This window comes from Musca vetustissima, unplaced genomic scaffold, assembly GCF_032173495.1.
Source record: "Musca vetustissima isolate MV318-11 ecotype Yass unplaced genomic scaffold, APGP_CSIRO_Mvet_v1 utg42572, whole genome shotgun sequence".
NCBI classification, from domain to species: domain Eukaryota; kingdom Metazoa; phylum Arthropoda; class Insecta; order Diptera; family Muscidae; genus Musca; species Musca vetustissima.
Window position 1 is genome coordinate 18,162 of NW_026888761.1, and position 21,100 is coordinate 39,261.

Here is a 21,100-nt window from a genome sequence, read left to right on the forward strand (position 1 = left end):
ACAAGTTATACAATAACGTTCTTTTAAAATTTTATAAAGGTTTATTTACACGCAGTTTTCTTCACAAATTGTTCGCAATCAACCTTAAGCTGTACACTTATATAACAGTGTCTGCAGCATATCTCAGTTTTTTGGTTTTATAAAGCACATTTATTTTTTTACAAGGTTTACAATCAGCCTTATGCTACACTCACACAGTAGTGTCTATAGCTTCTCTTATTTTTGGGTCTTTATAAAACGTAGTCAGCTTTATTCTATATTCCCATACTGTAGTGTCTGTAGCAACTCGGAAATTTGGGTATCGAAAAACGGAAGCATTTATTTTTGTCTCTAAAGGTTTACAATCAACCACAAGCTATACGCTCATGCAGAGTGTCTATAGCATATCGCGTTTCTGGTTTTCATACCAAGCCTACTGACTCTACAATCAATCTCAAACCCATACACTTGAATAAGAGTACCTGCAACAGTTTCTCAGAATAACAGTTTCCAAAAAAAAAAAAAAAAAAAAAAAAAAAAAAAAAAAAAATTAAATCTTTGTGAGAAAGCTCAACTTGCCACAATTTTACACTCGAGCAAAATCGATATTTTGCCTCAAAAATTTCCTCACGATATTAAGAAACCTGAAGGTTAATTAGCATTTTTTTTTCATTTTAATCACATAGCGCTTAGCAAACAATTAATTTTTATTTGCACAAAGAAGCAATAAAAATGGCTGAGAGCAATCAACCCAACCAAAATAAAGCAGAAAGGGAAAGCTTGGTGAGCAAACCCTCTCCCATTCATGAACAATTTATTTTTGATTGCGATCATGTAATAAGTTTCTGCACGGCGTTTGGGAAAACAGACATAACTGACCAAACAGATTCTGTTCTAAGAACAAAGCTTGAGGACTTAGAAAATAGGTGGAAAAAGCTTCAGGTAGACTATGAGAAACTTATGATATCCCCTGAATCATGTAACACAAAGGACTTCAGAGAAAATGCTAAAGTCAATTTCAATGTATGTGCTGAAGCATATTACGAGACCCGCTCTCAAATTACAGATATTTTAAGAATGTCTGAGCCTAGGCAAAGTTTAGCCCCTCAAGTTCCACAAAATGCTGAAGGCTGTGACACTTCTAATATATCTATAAAGGTTCCACCATGCGACACAGAGGTTTTCAAAGGTAGTTACGAAGAATGGCCATCTTTTCGTGACATGTTCACGGCCGTTTACATAACCCACAAAAAGCTCACACCTGCCCAAAAACTCTATTACCTACGCAACAAAACAAAAGGTAGTGCAGGAGCTATAGTAAAGAGATATCCACTTTGCGACGAAAACTTTGACATGGCATGGAATGCACTAAAGACCCGCTATGAAAATAAAAGAGTTCTGGTAGACAACCAACTTAAAATACTATTCAATATGAACACAGAAAATGTGGAAAGTAGCACATCATTACAGAAAATACACTCGACTGTAAATGATTGTCTCTGTACTCTAAAATCCTTAGACGTAAAAGTCGACAGTTGGGATCCCATACTAATTTATTTAATTTCAACAAAACTCCCCGAAGAAACAATTTCACAATGGGAACAATCCTTAAAATCTCATCGCGAGCTTCCCAGTTGGTCCCAATTAGATGAATTCCTTTTAAATAGAATCGAGGTTGTTGAAAGAATTACCAGTATCAAGTCTTCAAAAGAACATCATAGTCTATCTTCATGGCATTCCACTCGTTCTCCACAAAAAACTCAGACGTATACTTCACAAGAAAAGTTGAGCTCTTCTTGCCCATTATGTGACGGTGACCACTCTATACGCACATGTTCACAATTTCGCAATTTTACAGTACAAGAACGTATTGACTTTGCATTTAAGAGCAAAATTTGTAATAATTGCCTTTCTAGTTCTCATTTCAAAAGCAAGTGTAAGAGCAAAAGCAGCTGTCTTTATTGTAGAAAACGTCATCACACTCTCTTGCACTTAGATCAGCCTAAAGAATCCAGTTCTGAAGATATAAAGATTAAAAAACCGTTCTCACACTCTGATGGAAATACCAGAGAATTCAAAGTAGACACATCTACTGCTACCACGTCCAAACATTCTCATTCCCAAATACACGCAAATGTTTGTCACAACAGTGAAACAATTTTGCTAAGAACAGCCTTGGTGCAAATTCAACGCAATGGAGAACTCTTCACAGTAAGAGCATTGCTTGACTCAGGCTCCCAAAGAACCTTCGTCTCTGAGAAAATTAGGAAAATGCTACGAATTCCCTTTAGAAAGTCCTTTTTTGAAATCGGTGGTATCGGCGGTATGACTCAAACAGCGGATAAGGAGTGTGATCTTGTGCTCTACTCTAAGAAATACGATGTGATATGTTCGATTAGTGCAATCGTTCTGCCCAAAGTGACTAAAAAGTTACCTTCGGTGACATTTCAAAAACCCAACTCCATTGATCTGCAAAAACTAGACTTAGCCGACCCAAACTTCAATAAATCGTCCAATATTGATTTAATTCTGGGCAACGACTCAGAAAGATTTATTAACTTGGAAGGAATTAAGAAAAACATTTGTGGTACTACTTCTGCGTATAACACCATTTTCGGGTGGGTACTTAGTGGTCCTATGTCCGTCGAGACAGTTCAATCGTTTTCCACAAATGTGGTCTCAAGTGAAGATGAAAATATTAGCTCTATTCTTAGGATGTTTTGGGAAACAGAAGAAGTTCCAACAATTCCTTCCTCCTCTCCTTCTGATAAATATTGCGAAGAGTTATTTGCAACAACAACAACACGAGATTTAGATGGCCGATATGTTGTACGGCTCCCGTTTAAAAAAGAATTCCCCCATGATATGTTCTTAGGATCTTCGAGATTCATTTCTCTAGGCCAATATACAAGACTTGAAAAATCGTTAGCCAAAGATCCAATGCTTCAGGCTGAATACAACGCAGTTCTGAAAGAATATTTAACTCTGAATCATATGCAAGAAACATCGTCCCAAGAAATATGTGATCAAGGTAAATTCTACACGTTTTATCTCCCACACCACGCCGTTGTGCGTCCCGATCACAAATCGACGAAAGTAAGAGTCGTTTTCAATGCGTCGAGAAAGTCAAAGTCTGGGTTTTCACTTAATGATGTTCTCTACACAGGTCCCACTCTCCAAAACGAGCTCATATCCACAATTCTCAATTGGAGAAAATACAAATATGTTTACAGTGGAGACATCCAAAAAATGTATCGGCAAATTAAGATACATCCCGATGACGCGAAATTTCAAAGAATTCTATTTCAAAAAGACGTTGAAGGTCCCATAAAAGATTATGAATTAAACACTGTTACTTTTGGTGTTAATTGTGCTCCTTTTTTGGCCATACGAACCCTCTTACAGCTCGCCAAAGACTCTGAAGAAAAGTTCCCAAATGTTGCTAAAATTCTGAAAAATGAAACATATGTAGACGACATTCTGTCTGGTGGTTTTTCGATAAAAGAAACAATTGATTCTCAAAAACAGCTAATCTCTGTCCTCAAATCCGCTGGATTCCCATTAAAAAAGTTCACCGCTAATAATTCTCAATTACTCGATCATTTACCTGTTGATGATGTCTATGATTTAGACTTGTTAAAATTTTCTGAAAAAAGTTCCACTAAAACATTGGGCGTTAGGTGGGATGCTCAACAAGATCAGTTCATGTATTATCTCCCTCCCATTGAAAACCATGTAAAAATTACAAAACGCACAGTACTATCATCGGTAGCAAAGTTGTTTGACCCAGCTGGTTGGATAGCTCCCATAATTATTAGAGCCAAGATTTTTATGCAAAAACTGTGGTTGCAAGGCGCACAGTGGGATGAAGAAATCAGCCCCGAATTTTTAATCCAATGGAACAATTTTCTATCCGATGTATCTCATGTCGAAACCATCAAAATCCCTAGATGGATACACTACATGCCCACTAATAACATTGAGTTACATGGATTCTGTGACGCCTCAAAAGCTGCGTATTGCGCGTGCATTTATATTCGCTCACAGAATTCCCAATCAAATATATCGTCCACTCTATTCACAGCCAAAAGTAAAGTAGCTCCATTAAAAGTGGTGTCACTCCCAAGGCTAGAACTTAATGGAGCACTCCTTCTCGCTAAGTTGATTCATTATGTTACACAGACATTCGAACTCAATGTAAGTCGCATTTCGTTGTGGGCAGACTCCTCAATTGTTCTTGGTTGGCTGTCCAAACCTCCCATGTCATGGGAGACATACGTAGCAAACCGTACATCTCAAATATTAGAATTGGTTCCTAACTCAAAATGGAATTATGTTTCCACCCATGAAAATCCAGCAGATTTAGGCACCCGTGGATCGAATACCCAGGATTTATCATGTAACTCGTTGTGGTGGACAGGACCACCCTGGCTAAGCAAACCAGAATCTTTTTGGCCGAAAAAAAATCCGTTAGTGGTTACCATGGAAAGCTCAAAAATTGAGGTACTACAATCAACGTGCCATCAAGACGACGTACTGTTGAGGTTCTCTGGGTATACACGAGCTTTACGAGTTTTATCATACGTATTCCGTTTCTTTTTCAATTCCCTCACGAGATTCAGGAATACCCACAAATTCCCTACAAAAAATCTATCACACACAGAGATTCAGTTTATAAAATCAAGATTGATTTCCCTGGCTCAAGAAAGACACTATCATCAAGAATATGAATCTCTAATGAGTGCCAAACCAATTCCAATCAAAAGCAATTTATGTACACTCAACCCGTTTTTAGATTATGACAACATCATGCGAATCAATGGAAGACTTTCTGACTCATCACTTCCCTACAAAGAACGACATCCCGTCATTCTTCCCGGCAACTCCAGATTATGCCACCTCTATCTCGCCCATCTTCATATTTTTTTGGGACATGCCGAATGCAATCTGTTATGTAGATTTACGCAAACAGAATTTTATATTTCACGCTTAAAACCCAGAGTCAAAAGCATAATCCACAAATGTAAGACGTGCATTTTATATAAACAAAAGGCAATATCTCAAATGATGGCCCCTTTACCCGCAGAAAGATGCACTTTTTCACCTCCGTTCTCTATTACCGGCGTCGACTTTGCAGGCCCAATTGAACTAAAAAGTTCTTCCATCCGCAATTCTCCAATTATAAAAGGATACGTGAGCGTGTTTGTATGCTTTTCAACAAAAGCAATACACCTTGAACCCTGCTCGGACTTATCCACTGCGGCCTTTGAAGCGGCATTCACTCGGTTTGTTGGGAGGCGGGGACTCCCCTCCAGGGTAGTATCCGATAACGGAAGGAATTTCGTAGGAGCAAGTAGAATACTACTCAAAGAATTTTCAATTTTTCTCAAATTAACTTCCACTGAGATTTCCCAAAAATACGCAACACATGGGTTTGAATGGCAGTTTATTCCCCCTCATGCACCTCATATGGGCGGACTATGGGAAGCTGCCGTAAAAAGCTTCAAAATCCACTTTAAGAAAATTTGTGGTGCCCATAGATTAAATTTCGAAGAATTTTCCACTTTGCTTGCTCGAATTGAAGGAATTTTAAACTCTCGGCCCATCTCAGCAATATCAGAAGATCCTTCAGATATAACAGCTCTTACCCCGGGGCATTTCTTAAGAGGATCACCTATAATGGCGTTCCCCGAAAATTCAACCCAAAATATCTCCGTTATAAATCGATGGACAAAGTTAAAAGCTCTCCATAACACATTCATTCTACGTTGGAAGGAAGATTACTTAAAATCCCTTCAGAAACGCTACAAATGGAAAACAAGAACGACAAACCTGAAGACTGGCGATATGGTTATTGTCATGGATGACCTCCTGCCTCCCCATGAATGGCGTCTAGGCCGAATTGTAAAAACGTACCCCGGCTCTGACGGAGGTGTTCGGGTAGCCGACATTCAAGTTGCTACCGGTTTAATTAATAGACCAATCGTCAAATTATGTTTTCTACCATTATCGAACTCAACAAACAACGATTAAACTTGCCTACAGATATCCTTCACTCATTAATATACACGCTACACTATATTCCCTTTATATAACTATTTGCATATAAATTAATTTGTATCATACATTTGCAGATCACAAACTCCAAGTAACAAAGCGGAAATATACCAATGCAAACTCTGCAAAAGATTCCACTCCCTCAAGGTTTGCCCAAAATTTATTGATATGACACCTAGACAGAGGAATTTACTGGTGTTGAAAGAATCATATTGCGTCAACTGCTTAGCAAGAAGCCACCGCTTCCGAGACTGTCGGTCGCGCAACATGTGCCGAACATGTGGTCGACCTCATCATACACTATTGCACCAAGTATATCCTGAGATCAGAGGTTCACAATCAAACACACAAAGCACAACCAATCCACCTAGGTCTAATAATCGAAAGGTCAACCGCAACAACAATGGACAGCCTAACGAACAAAACCTGGATCCCCAAATACTATCTGAGGCCATACGTGCCATTGCTTCCGTACTTTGCTCCGCTAACAAATAAGCAATCATCGTTGGACCCGGCGGCATGTCTAAACTAGATTGTTTAGACTTATATCTTTAAGTAAACATGAATTATCGCTATTGAACTAATGTTAGATCTAGTTATTTCACTAAAAAATACTGCATTATCTCTATTGAATTCATTAGTATTAACTTAACGAATATGTCAGTTAATGAGATATTTTGGAATTGAAACAATCACCTAAATTGATTTATATTTCTTGGTTGGTGGCAAACCAACATTTTAGTCCACTTTTATTTGAACTTTTGCACGGTGAGAACATCTTTGTCAGCAATAAAGCTCGAGCAGACAATCTACTAAAATTGGTTTTATTTCCCACTTCTCTTATCTTTCGTCTTAAGCTCCTATACTCGTACCTCAATAATTTTCTCCTTTTAGAGAAAATTATTTGTAGCAGCACTAAAACCTAAAAACTTTTTTTTTACGGATTCCCTTCGCTGACTCCCTTTTGCCAATCAAGCCGAATACAGTCCACACTAATTGCTCTCAAAGCTGGGTATTTTGAAACAGGTTCCACTCATACCCATTCAGAAGCGCTCTTACTCAACCGCCAAACCTGTACATACAGAATACAAATTTTGTAATTTTTCACACAAAAGTCAGGGTCCATTTGACCCGCTAAATATTGACCGATCTTTATCAAAACAGGCATGCTTATTTTTTGGCCCGATCTCCTTCTCCACGCAAAAATTCGTGGTGTTTGAGCCATAATTGCGGCCTCTTTAGCGACCAGAAAATCAGACAAAAATAAAGTTTTTAGTCCATTCCATCCCCTAAATATTAACCGATCTTTTCCAATAGGGGGTTCATTGGCCAGAACCCATTCTACATGCAATATTTTGTGAAGATTGGTCCATAACTTGTGGCCTGTATCGTGTTTACAAATTATATAACTGGTTCTACATGACGATTAGTCCATAATTTTTGTCCATATGGAGTTTAAAAATTACACTGTACGACAAAAATTTGGGAAGTGAAAAATGTCTGTTGGGGATGAAAGACCAATAAAAATAGAAACCCCAGAAAAAAATAGGTCAAAGTTCGGAGACATAACGTGAACTTTTTTTTCTTGCTGGTGACCTTTTATACATGAAGAGAGATTCGATTCATATCTTCATTTGAAGATAACATTTCTTTAGTAAAATTAAGTCCGGAATTTTTTTGTAGAACATTTCATCCTTTTAACTCGATTCGTTGTGTGTCCTTTTCGTCCTTTATTTATTGAACCGGACTCCAATTATCACAAGATGCGATTTTTCATCCTCGCAATGTTCTATAAAAATGTTGCTCATAAAATTTTAGGTGGAGTCTTCAAAGATCCAAAATCGGCATTTAAAAGATGTATTAAAATCGGAGAAATGATCCAAGTTGACCGGCATGTTAGCAGTCGTAACATCGCCCAGAAGCTAAAAATCGACCATAAAACTGTTTTAAACCATATACACAAAGCTCGATGTTTGGGTGCCACACCAATTAACAGAAAAAAATAGGATGTATTGAATTTCCATCTGCGAAGCCTTGGCCAAACGGAATGAGACAGATCCATTTCTTAAACGGATGGTGACTGGAAATGGGAAATGGATCTCATACGATAACTCTGTGCGAAAACGATCGTGGTCAAAGAGCGGCGAAACACCTCAAAGGGTAGCCAAACCAGGACTAACTGTCAGGAAGGTTCTGCTATGCTCAACTGTCAACAACTAAACCGTTTGAAGATATCAATTGACCAGAAATGGCTAGAATTGGCCAATATTGTGGCTTAGCGTTGTCCACAAGAACGCTAGCCCACACACATCTGCAGTGACTCGCCAGCTGGTTAGGAAGTTTTAATGCTATCACCACACAGTCCGGACTTGGCACCAAACGATTATCACCTTTTTCTTGCATTGCAAAATTTTCGTTAATGAAAAAAAATTGGTATCTAGGAAGGAATGGGAAAATCGACTACAAAAGCTTTTTGCAAATAGAGAGCAGGATTTCTATGAGAGAGGCATTGTAAAGTTACCTTTAAAATGGCAACAAATCATACAACAAAACGATGCATATTTGGCCCACATCGGACATTCCGAAGTTAAGTAAAGGCCTATAGTTCATATGGAAATAATGTGTTTCTGTTTCCCCAACGATTTCTGTTTCCCCAACCCAATATTTAGTTATACCAACTACGTCAGAAAATAAATTTCGAACAAAACTTTTTTTTTAATTTCTGAACCGGATATTCAGTACCTTATATGCATATCATTCGAAAGCTAGTAATCAAATGTGCTAAATTTATTGAACCGGATTATTATAGTTTTTTTTTTTGTTATCATAATATCCAGGTCACAAATGTAGAAAACCGGAGTTTGTTCCTATATTTTCCATATATGTATATATTTTTTTAGAAAATAATTCGGACCACACAAAGCTAAATATCCTCATGTAGGTTATAAATTTAAAAAAAAAGCTAAAAAAAGTTTATACATACATTTTTAAAAACTTTAAGATATGTATCACATTTGTTTTTTGTTTCATTTCAAAACTTTGCCATAAATGCAATTAAAGAAAAAATTTAAAGAATTTGATTCAATTAAATGACAGGGTGTTTTTTTAGTAAACGAAAACCAAAAAAAAGCACAAAACGACAAGATTTGAAACACAATTTAACCAAAACATGATTTTTGGGAAATACACACACACACATAGAACTGTGTAAACAACAAAACATAAATAAATGGATGTGAGTGTGTGTGTATGTTGTTTATAATTTTTTTCAACCTCAAAGTCTGAAATGTCAAAAGAAATCTCCTGCAACAGGCCATCTTGATAAGAGATTTTATTTATTACAGAAAGAAAAATAAAATAAAATGCTTTTCTTGTTAGTGTGTGTGTATCTGATTTTTTCTTATTTTTTAATAAAATGAAATGTAATTCATTTCTTATTCAATCCACAGAATACAGAAATTGAATTGTAAAATTTGTTTGCTGTCCCCTGTTGACCAACAACAAAGGGTGGAGACTTCTAGGTCACATTTCATCTCAAAATAACATCCTTCCAATTGTTGTTGTTACAAATGTTGATATTGTAAGGGAATTAAACTAGTTTTTAAAGTCCAAAATAAAATATATTCTTAAGGGGATTTTAATTGAAAACTTTTTAGAAAAAAAATACATTAAGGGAAATTGAAGAATTATTTCAATTTATAGTGGAATTATTTCAATTTATAGTGGTTTTTATGGTTATATATTTTTATGTTTTATGACACACAATTTTTTATTAGTTTCTACGAAATGTAATTCGTAAAAAAACGATTCTAGCATCACGTATTTGTTATAGTAATAAAATAATAAAATCGTAATTTAAATCAACAACGTGATTCAGTCATAAAAGATGGACAATATATCGTGGGTTGTGTTCATATTTTTAAAGGCCAATTTATGTTCAACATAAAATCTTAGACTTAGACAATAGAAAAGGGTTAAGTATTAGTATTTCCTAAATGGAAAAACAGTTTCCGTAGCCCATATACAAGAGATTACCGATAACTTATATTAGTTATCGGTAATGGGTGATAGAAAAATCATCAAAAAATTTTTACAAAAAACTATGTCGTTAAAAATTATCCTTTAAAAATCCGGACATATTGGTATGTCGATCCTTAGAAAGTTACTTTTTAAAAACACACGCCTATTGGTGGGGTTGATTCTTAGAAAATTATTCTTTAAAAAATTAAGAATTTTGGTGGGTTGGTCCTTAGAAAGTTACTTTTTAAAAACACACGCCTATTGGTGGGGTTGATCCTTAGAAAATTATTCTTTAAAAAATTAAGAATTTTGGTGGGTTGGTCCTTAGAAAATTATTCTTTACAAAGATAAGATTTTTGGCGGGTTGGTCCTTAGAAAATTATTCTTTAAAAAATTAAGAATTTTGGTGGGTTGGTCCTTAGAAAATTATTCTTTAAAAATCCACGCCTATTGGTGTGGTGGTCCTTAGAAAAATATTCTTTAAAAATCCACGCCTATTGGTGTGTTGGTCCTTAGAAAAATATTCTTTAAAAATCCACGCCTATTGGTGTGTTGGTCCTTAGAAAAATATTCCTTAAAAATCCACGCCTATTGGTGTGGTGGTCCTTAGAAAATTATTCTTTAAAAATCCACGCCTATTAGTGTGGTGGTCCTTAGAAAATTATTCTTTAAAAATCCACGCCTATTAGTGTGGTGGTCCTTAGAAAAGTATTCTTTAAAAATCCACGCCTATTGGTGTGGTGGTCCTTAGAAAATTATTCTTTAAAAATCCACGCCTATTGGTGTGGTGGTCCTTAGAAAAGTATTCTTTAAAAAATTTACGCCTATTGGTGTGGTGGTCCTTAGAAAATTATTCTTTAAAAATCCACGCCTATTGGTGTGGTGGTCCTTAGAAAATTATTCTTTAAAAATCCACGCCTATTGGTGTGGTGGTCCTTAGAAAATTATTCTTTAAAAATCCACGCCTATTGGTGTGGTGGTCCTTAGAAAATTATTCTTTAAAAATCCACGCCTATTGGTGTGGTGGTCCTTAGAAAATTATTCTTTAAAAATCCACGCCTATTGGTGTGGTGGTCCTTAGAAAATTATTCTTTAAAAATCCACGCCTATTGGTGTGGTGGTCCTTAGAAAATTATTCTTTAAAAATCCACGCCTATTGGTGTGGGGGTCCTTAGAAAATTATTCTTTAAAAATCCACGCCTATTGGTGTGGTGGTCCTTAGAAAATTATTCTTTTAAAAATCCACGCCTATTGGTGTGGTGGTCCTTAGAAAATTATTCTTTAAAAATCCACGCCTATTGGTGTGGTGGTCCTTAGAAAATTATTCTTTTAAAAATCCACGCCTACTGGTTTGGTGGTCCTTAGAAAACATTCTTTAAAAATCCACGCCTACTGGTTTGGTGGTCCTTTGAAAAATATTCTGTTGGCCTTTTGGTATGGTAGTCCTTAGAAAATTATACTTTTAATATCATCGCCTTTTCGCAGGATGGTCATTTAAAAATCCACGCTTATAGGTCTGTTAGTCCTTACGGAAATATTCTTAAAAAAATATTTTTAAAATTTCGCCTTTATCAATGGACTTAATCTTTTGGTCCCTAGAATAATATTCCTTAAAAACCTACGTTTAAAGGTCCTTAAAAATTTATTTTAAAAATCCATCCTTAAAGCCCTTAAAATTTGATTAAAAAATCCAACACTATTAGGCTGTTGGTGCTATAGAAAATATTCTTTAAAAATCCACTCTTAAAGGCCCTTTAAATATTAGTTAAAAATCCACACTTAAAAGTCCCGTTTAAAAATTCACGCTTATTGGTCTGTTGGTCTTTTGGAAAATATTTTTTTTTTTAAATCCCAATTATTGGTCCTTAGGAAAATATTAATAAATATACGTAGAAAAATATTCATTAAAACTCCACGCTCATTTATCGGTTGTCCCTCCGAAAAAATATCATAGTTTCCTTTAGTCGCCAAATGTTGACATATTCACAATGTCTTACTAACATATATTACCTCCTTTATTGCGATAGAAAATAACATGCTGCGATTATGAAGGTATGTAAAATAGTAATTGTCATGCGTCTGATGTTGGCTGTCATAACAAACAAATGATAATGTCAGCAATAGAAGTTTCCAACAGACAACATTTATTTTGACATCTATGTTTGGTTGGGAAAAATCCAAGCCACCAAATGTGGGACGCAATGTAAACAAGTTACCTTGGTTTTAATGACACCATGGGCATTACTTTTTTGCACATACCCTCACACACACACAAATATGACCTGAAACATTAGTCAGTTAGGTAGACGGCAGACAGCCTGACTGACTGTCATTCACTAAGGTGGCCATTTGTGTGCAAAGTATTATCTGTAAAACGTGTTAAGCTAATATTTAGGTTTCATTTTGTTGGTGTTGTCGGCTGTATTTTAACCCGTTAAGGACCTCAACATAAAGAATAAGTATTTGCCAACTAATAAATAAAACTAATTTAAAAAAATTAACAAAAAACTCCCTTGTATTCGTCTATGTTGACAATACATGATGACTTAATTTTAAAAATGGTTACTCCAGAACCTCATTTCTATAAAATACGTCGATCTTGATCGATCCTGTATTGCCAACATATAACCTAAATTTATATTAAATTTTATGTTTTATATCATCCCCAATGGGTTAATATCATTCCCCTACATTTACATAGAAACTACCTTTTTAAAACACTCTCTCACACGTACACACATTGATGGAACCCACGCCCACCCTTTGTTGCATTCAACTAAGATAGACTAAAGCATTCAATCTCTCCTGTGATGCATGATTTGTTTTCTTGGCAGACAAAGATAGAGCGAGAGGAAAAGCAGATTTTTCTTTCTTCAAAAAGATTTTTATTTTGCTCTAAGGGCACAACAGCAACCAGCCAACCAACTAAGTCGTTCATCTGTATATCCTTGGCATGGTCTTTCACATTTTTGCATAAGGATGTCGTTGTCTACGGGGTTGATGATAAAACAAAATGTTCACATATCTGCGTTTGACATGATGTTCCTGGGACCATTGCATTTCACGTTATCTTCTTCTATTTCTTTGTAGCTGTTCTTCATGTTTCAAGTCACATTTTTTTGCTCTTCACTTGGCTCCATCCTTCCCCTCTCCTCCTGCCATTTTCACGACTGTGATTTCTTTAGTTAATAATATGGTAATATTTGTTTAAGAGATTAGTGAAGAGAGTGAGGCAAGAAAAATTAGGATAATGTGAGAAGTCATTATAGTATCCTGCGAGACGTGACAATGTCATTAGATATTACACAATGAACTACGTGTACTTTTCTTTTGTCATCGCACTGTCTGTTGTTTTGGTTGTGCTCCTACTCGCCCATAAAATTAATGTTCTAATGGTGCATTTTCAGATTTATGGGTGTGGATGGAACGTATTCTCTTTCGTCTCAAGGAAGTCAATATGTTAAAGAATATTGTAAATGTGAAAGTAAACCACATCGTACGGAGCACATTAAAAATAATATGTCATGTATGTTGGTAAAAATTTGTTGTCATTGAAATTATAATAAGGTTATTAGTATCAACTCGTGGATTTTTAAAGAATATTTTTCTAAGGACCACCACATCAATAAGCGTGGATTTTTAAAGAATATTTTCCTATTTCCAATAAGCGTGGATTTTAAAAGAATATTTTCCTATTTCCAATAAGCGTGGATTTTTAAAGAATATTTTCCTATATCCAATAAGCGTGGATTTTAAAAGAATATTTTCCTATTTCCAATAAGCGTGGATTTTTAAAGAACATTTTCCTATTTCCAATAAGCGTGGATTTTTAAAGAATATTTTCCTATTTCCAATAAGCGTGGATTTTTAAAGAATATTTTCCTATTTCCAATATGCGTGAATTTTTAAAGATTATTTTCCTATTTCCAATAAGCGTGGATTTTTAAAGAATATTTTCTTATTTCCAATAAGCGTGGATTTTTAAAGAATATTTTCTTATTTCCAATAAGCGTGGATTTTTAAAGAATATTTTCTTATTTCCAATAAGCGTGGATTTTTAAAGAATATTTTTCGTGCATTCAAAAGGCGTTTATTTTTAATGAATATTTTTCTAGGGACACCCAAGGGGGTGGATTTTTAAAGAATATTTTTCTAAGGACAACAGAAGGCGTAAATTTTTAAAGAATATTTTTCTAAAGACAATAGAAGGCGTAAATTTATAAAGAATATTTTTCTATGGACACCCAAAATTTGGATTTTTAAAGAATATTTTTCTAAGGACAACAGAAGGCGTAAATTTTTAAAGAATATTTTTCTAAAGACAACAGAAGGCGTAAATTTTTAAAGAATATTTTTCTATGGACACCCAAAATTTGGATTTTTAAAGAATATTTTTCTAAGGACACCAACAATTTGGATTTTTGAAGAAACATTTTCTAAGGACACCAAAAGGCGAGGATTTTTAAAGAAACAAACAAGGCAAGCATTTCTTAAGAATAAAATCCTTTCCACATAGATGAATGGAAAATTGTGAAAATTTTCCAGGATCCTGGTTTAGTACAATAGAAAACCAGTAAGGAAAGTCCAAAAGTCGGACGGGGCCGACTATATGATACCCGACACCACATTGGGTACATACAAGAGATGATAACGCTAGAAGAGACATAGCATCTTTGGATGACCATTGACATGGAATCGGATAAAAAACGAATGTGATATACAGAGATAATAGAACAAATAAAAAACCAAACACATGTCATTCTTACGTCTATAAAAAATTGAATGTCAATCGGGCAAACTTGAATTTTTGTGTAACATTTGTAGGAAATCCGGACAAAATTTTGTATGGGATATATATGTAATTCTGAACCAATTTTGTCCCAATCGGGCAAATATATATAATAATATAAAAATTTGACGAAAATATATATGGGACCTATATCTAAATCTGAACCGATTCCAAAAAAACCATTGGCATACGTCAATCTGGACATAATTCTGTACTCTGTGTAAAATTTTGTCTCAATCGGACCAATATTGGCAATATTTTGCTCTATTTATATAAAATCGAACGAAACTATATATGGGAGGTATATCTAAATCTGAACCGATTTCAATAAAACTTGGCATACATCTATTTAGACCTAATTCAGTACTCTGTGCTAAATTTTGTTTCAATCGGACTAATATTGGGAGTTTGGTGCACCATTTACATAAAGTCGGGCGAAACTATATATGGGAGCTATATCTAAATCTGAACCGATTTTCTCCAATTTCAATAGGGTTCGTACTTGGCCCAATTGAGTGACATGTGCCAAACGTCATCCAAATCGGATCATAAATGCGACCTGTATAATTACTGCTTACTGGTAGTTGTGTAGGATACCGTATGGTCGACCCTGACCGACTATGCTGCTCTCCTTACTATTTTAATTATATTTTCTTAACAATTAATATAATTTCATTATATTTAATATATCTAGTCTATCCAAATTTTATAAAAAAAGAAACCCAAAGTTTCTCCCCAAAAACTATCTATCGAATAAATCTCCACCCCCATTGAATTATTAATATTACCTTCAGATTGTGGAAAGCTACTATAAAGTAAATCATTGGAAACAATATTACCCCAATACTATACAATACAAACTTAAATCTACACCTGCCCTAACGAAATTACCTCTTAAATTTCCCGAATAGCATTTTCTATTTGTACACAAAATAAAACTAATCTCATGAAAAATAAAATATCCATAAAAACAAATTTCCCAGGATGATGTAGTTAGTAAATGAGCTGAAAAAAAAACATTATTCCACTTATATTGCTTTGATTCTGCTCAAAATAGAAGAAGAAGAAAAAACAATTTTATTCGAACATGACAATGTTTGTCCAAGAACCAAAAACTTATTGCAATTTCTTCTATTTTTGGCCATATAAAAATTCCTACTAAATCCAATCTGTTGGCTAACTCAATGGGTGTTGAGTGTGTGTGTGTACGTGCGTGTGGTAGTTAAAAGTTTGGATGTATATGTCGTCACAAATTGGTATAGACTCATTAGAGCAATGCTAAATGGGTATTCGTGTTGTTGAAGGTATGTTCAGATACTCCATGTGATACTCTAGAATAGATATCATTTGATATGTGAAATTGCTATGTATGTGTGTACTCGTGTGTCCTATAATCAAATAAGAGAGCCACTCACTCACCTTGTGTCCTTTGCAGTCTCGTTGCCTAATAACAAAGCAATGAACTTGAAGTTCATGTGGTTAGACAATGGCCAAATATTTGTGACATTTTTTGTTATGAGGCATATGGAGCATTTCTTATCTGAAAGAGGGTAACCAGGGCAATTAGGTAGGAAAGTCTATTGACATTTTACGTAGAATTTTTTCATCCTCATTCACTCACCCCCACTCACTCAATACGTACACACAATACAACAATCAATAATCGTATAAAACAAAGATTAACATTCCTACTGTACATTCCTACTTCGATATCTATATGTGTGCTTGTATATATGTATGTGTGAGTTTGTGTAAGTTTTTGTTCCTCTTATATTTCTGTTTTAAGGCAATAACAATAGTCATAATCATCAGCATCGGCATCATCATGAAAATATCATCTTTTGTGCCACAATCATCTCCAAAGGACATTCGTCCGCACCCCTCCCATGTGCCACTCCATCCATGCCTCGTTATGTCTCAATACAAGAGGCTTTTTAACAGCAGCAGCCACAGACCCTTAAAAACTCCAAAACAAATTGCGGAAACAAAAAATACGAGATGTTTGAATAACAATACAGACATACTTTTCTTCAGTGAATGTTCGAACTGCTCGTACAAAAAGGAAGTATTTGTTGTTGGTTTCTCCATATCTTTTGGTATCGGTAAAGTGTAGCGTAAGTGTTTCCATTTTGACGACAACAGGTGTAACAGAAATATATATATATATATATATGTAAAGAAGTGAAACAAAGTTCTTTGCCACAACCATTATGTATTACAAGTATCGAAATCCATTACCAAAGAAACAAACAAGTCAATGACATTCACAAGAGCAAGGACGATGACAAACACAGTGGTAAGGATTTTTTAAAAATATTTACCCGTGTCTACACAAAAAAAAAAAAGAAAATATTTCGAAAGTGTTGCCAATGTCGTGATTTCTGCATTTTATGAATGCAATTCATAAAACTTTAAATACTGGTTTCTTGTCTGAGAGAATGACAAAAAAAAAACTTTGGAGGGTGTGTGTTTGGTGGTGGTGGCGTTTTTCTATAGCACATTGTAATTCTTCGTCGATTTATTTTTGATTTGATGTTTTCTTCCTTCTTCGTTTTGTCTTGTCTGGATTCTTCTTATTTACCGACATGTCCATGTTCTGCGTCATTAGATTAGGTACACAATGTAAACCATTCGGTTGTGCATTTTATTCGTATCAACACTTGTTTGATATATTATATTTAGCTATTATATCGAAATAATCTGGAAAATCCATATGCGAATTTTGTAACACCAATAAAGTTGTCTGAAATATAGAAACAATTGAATGCTGTACTAGTCACAATCGAGGCAATGGAAAATCGACTGTTGGTAGGAACAATGGGGAGAGGTGGAGGACGAAACCAAAACCTAGTCGAACAATGGACGGTGTTTGTCTTTTGAAAACAAAACAAAAAAATAAAAAAAAGAGGAAGAGGGAGGGAGGCAAAATATGCGCAAATAGTGGTAAAGTAGAGCGAAGTAGGAAAATAGTTGTGATAGTAATGAAATGTTTACATTTCATAGAAAAATAGTACCTTTTTCATGATTATAATAATTTGTTTCTTGTATTCTAAGCGACATACATGGACAATAGAAAATGAATAAAATTATAAAAATATTCATTAACAATTTATTTCTTTGTATAGTAAAATTGAAACACAGGATGCATGTTTCGCTATTAAAACAACGAATATTTCTGAATGCAGATATTTATCTGTTACTTAGAGTCTAATTTTTTAGACCAGAAGAATTATCCTAATATAATACACTTTAATACAAAGGATACGAACCACAAGATGAAGAAAAAGATTTTTTTGGAAATATTTTTTTATTCGAAAATTCTGCAAAAACTTTAAAAATACCAGTGGAGCAATTGATCTCTAATCGGATAGCAGGTTGCAAATATGGCAAAATATTGTTGAGGCTTGGAATTTAAATGTGCAGAAAGTTGAAGTTCAGTGGATGGTGTGTAGACTATCATCGGATTATACTGCTCCGCTCACTGATTTAAACTTCACGAGCTCGAAATGCCAAATTACAGTCACTTCAAAAAACTGAAAATTTTGTCCAAAATTTTATATGAGGTTGTATTAAATCATAGTCCTGTATCGCCCTCTAATAATCCGAAATGCCAAATTACAGCTACTTCGATGGTAAGAAGCGACTCAAAGTTTCAAAATAACGAAAATGTGACGGAAGCCTTGTATGGGAGCCATATTTTTACCCTAAACAACTATGTCGTCAGGGTATTATAGCTTTGTGCAGCTCCAAGAGTTTGTAACGCCGTGAAATATTGGTCCTAGACCCACCTTTATGTATACCGATCATCATATCTCGACTAGCTGAGTCGATCTAGACATGTGTGTCTGCCCATTATAATTTGTAAACACGATACAGGCCACATAGTTAGTCATAAAATGGATCAAATACTTATTTTTTGTCCGTTTTTCTGGTCGCTCCAGAAGCCGCAATTATGGCGAAGGGGTTCGGGCCAAAGAATAAACACGCCTGTTTTGATAAGGATTGTCCAATATTTAGCTGGTCAAGTTGACCCGACTTTTGTGTTACAAAATTTTTATTCTATGACGTATATATTTGCCCCTGAAGGACCTAGACCCGAGAAGTTAATAGTATGTTCAAGAGGAGTGATTGTCCTTTAAATTGGTAATAATTATATGGTCGTATGTACTCAGATGTGCGAGTTAAACTTAAATATTTACTGGTGCTTACGTACTGAGATATTATTTAGTAACCCATTACCACACTAGAGTGCGGAAATATAGCGCTGATCGCTTTGAAATTTTCCATGAGTTTCCAGTTATGGTCAAGAACAACGCCTATAATTTTCGGTGATAATCAGATAATAATTTTGGGATGAAGTGGACCAAAAACTTAACCACTAGTCGGTCTAGAGGGTGCAAACATCGCGAAATATTTTCCATGCTCAGAATATAGAACCACAGAAATTTAGATTTTCGTTGTGTATGGTACCATACGGTTGGCCCCGTCCGACTATACTGCTCCGCTCACTGGTTTTTATTCTTCAGATATGAGGCAAAACCCTTCAAAATACCAAAAATATGTTCTTTTAATGGGGGCTATATATCAAAAGTAGACCGATAAATTTTCATTACCAAACAACCTATGAGTAGTAGCAATGTATGTGCAAAAGATGAAACTGGATATTTAACATTGGAAGCTATATCGGATATTGGAAGCTATATTTGGTGTATTGCACCTTATATTCTTCTGCTTGTACCAAATCCATTTTACACAATTTAAAATCGATTTTGAATTGTCGGTCTGAAGATAGTCCCTACTGGTTGGCGTACTTCTTTGGATAGTTTTCTCGAACAGTATAAAGTCTCGTATGAGGCTAATTAAATATCTGATGTGAAATTTTCGAATCACTTGTTTCACTCTAAATGAGTCTCTTCTAATCGTTGAGTTGAAAGTCAGGACTTTGCGGCAATTTCAACTCATGTGCGTAGCACGCATTTTCGTGAACATCTATCAGAAAATTATGATGTGGTGGGCCACTCAGAATTGTTCGTATGTTGAAACAGAAGTCATCTCATGACCAGTTATTACTTCTCGTCTTCAAAGACCCTCACGGTCGATTGCATTTTTTGTTTCAGGCACCTAGGCATAGCCCCTTGACTCGCCAGTTATGAATTCTGACATTTCGGTTAGATTCTATTAAAGAAATGCAATAGCGCTTCAGGCGGTCAAAAGTATTCTCTGTCATTGAGACATATTGACAATTTGTATTTTAGTTGTAACTTTTGTCGAATATCGAATATCATTTGTTAGGGGTAATTGTTAATGCCCGCTTCTTCATTAGCGGATGTGAGAATTATATACACATGTCTAAATATTTTACTTTGTTCTCACATAGAACCGCATATGCCAGAAGAGCTAAACAACCAACACACCAATATTAACCATAATTAAAATTTTATCAGTTCACCAAAAATTCAAATTGTACCAAATTTAGTACCCATAAGTATGAACTCCCATAACTACATCCATACCCAAATCCTACACTCAAACAGTAACGCTATTTCGAGATCTATCTGTTCACACAAATCCGCATTTAGTACCATTTAGTACACATAAGAACAAATTTCCAAAACATCCTGCACCCTAACTTCAAATTTGAGGATTCCTGCTATACTGCTATACAAATGTCAAGATTCCAGCTCTGTCGGTTCACCCAAATCCAAGTTTGCCACCATTTAGGAAATATTTGTACGAATTTCCAAAACTTTCTACATAGCTCAATTAACTTTCTACATAGCTAACCACAAATTTCACGATCCCAGGATTCCATCTTCATCCGTAGCTTTAAATTAAAACTATACCAAATATAGTACTTTTCGTATACATTAATATGCACTTCCAGAACAACCTCCATTTATCGAACTTAATTCTCAACATTGATTCGCATTCCAAATTTCAAGTTTTTACCTTTATCCGTTCACATGCTAGGAAATTCAAATCAAATTTAGTACCTTTTGGTACTTTTCCGATACTTGTAGTTCGTATTAAAAAAATGTATACATACTCTTCATCAGTGATTATCGTTCCAAATTCAAGAGTTCAAGCTCCGCCGGTTCGCCAATTGCAGTTGGTACCATATTGAGTACTGTTTTGCATTATTCGTTTAGTTCTAGTACAACTTTCCCAGCCTTATCTGGCATATTTGGACTAAGAGTAATTCTCATCCCAAATTTCAAGATGCTAGCTTCCACCGTTTCGTTTGAAGGTTGATGA

At 35.1% G+C, this 21,100-nt stretch overlaps 1 protein-coding gene across 1 annotated transcript in view; it reads left to right on the plus strand.

Annotated features, from left to right (window-relative positions):
* Positions 1-711: 711 nt before the first annotated feature.
* Positions 712-21,100, plus strand: part of LOC133336592 (uncharacterized) — a 31,444-nt gene continuing 11,055 nt past the window's right edge. The window contains exon 1 of the mRNA XM_061544872.1: positions 712-3,010. Within this exon, the coding sequence (XP_061400856.1) occupies positions 712-3,010 (2,299 nt within the window). The remainder of the gene's footprint in view (positions 3,011-21,100) is intronic.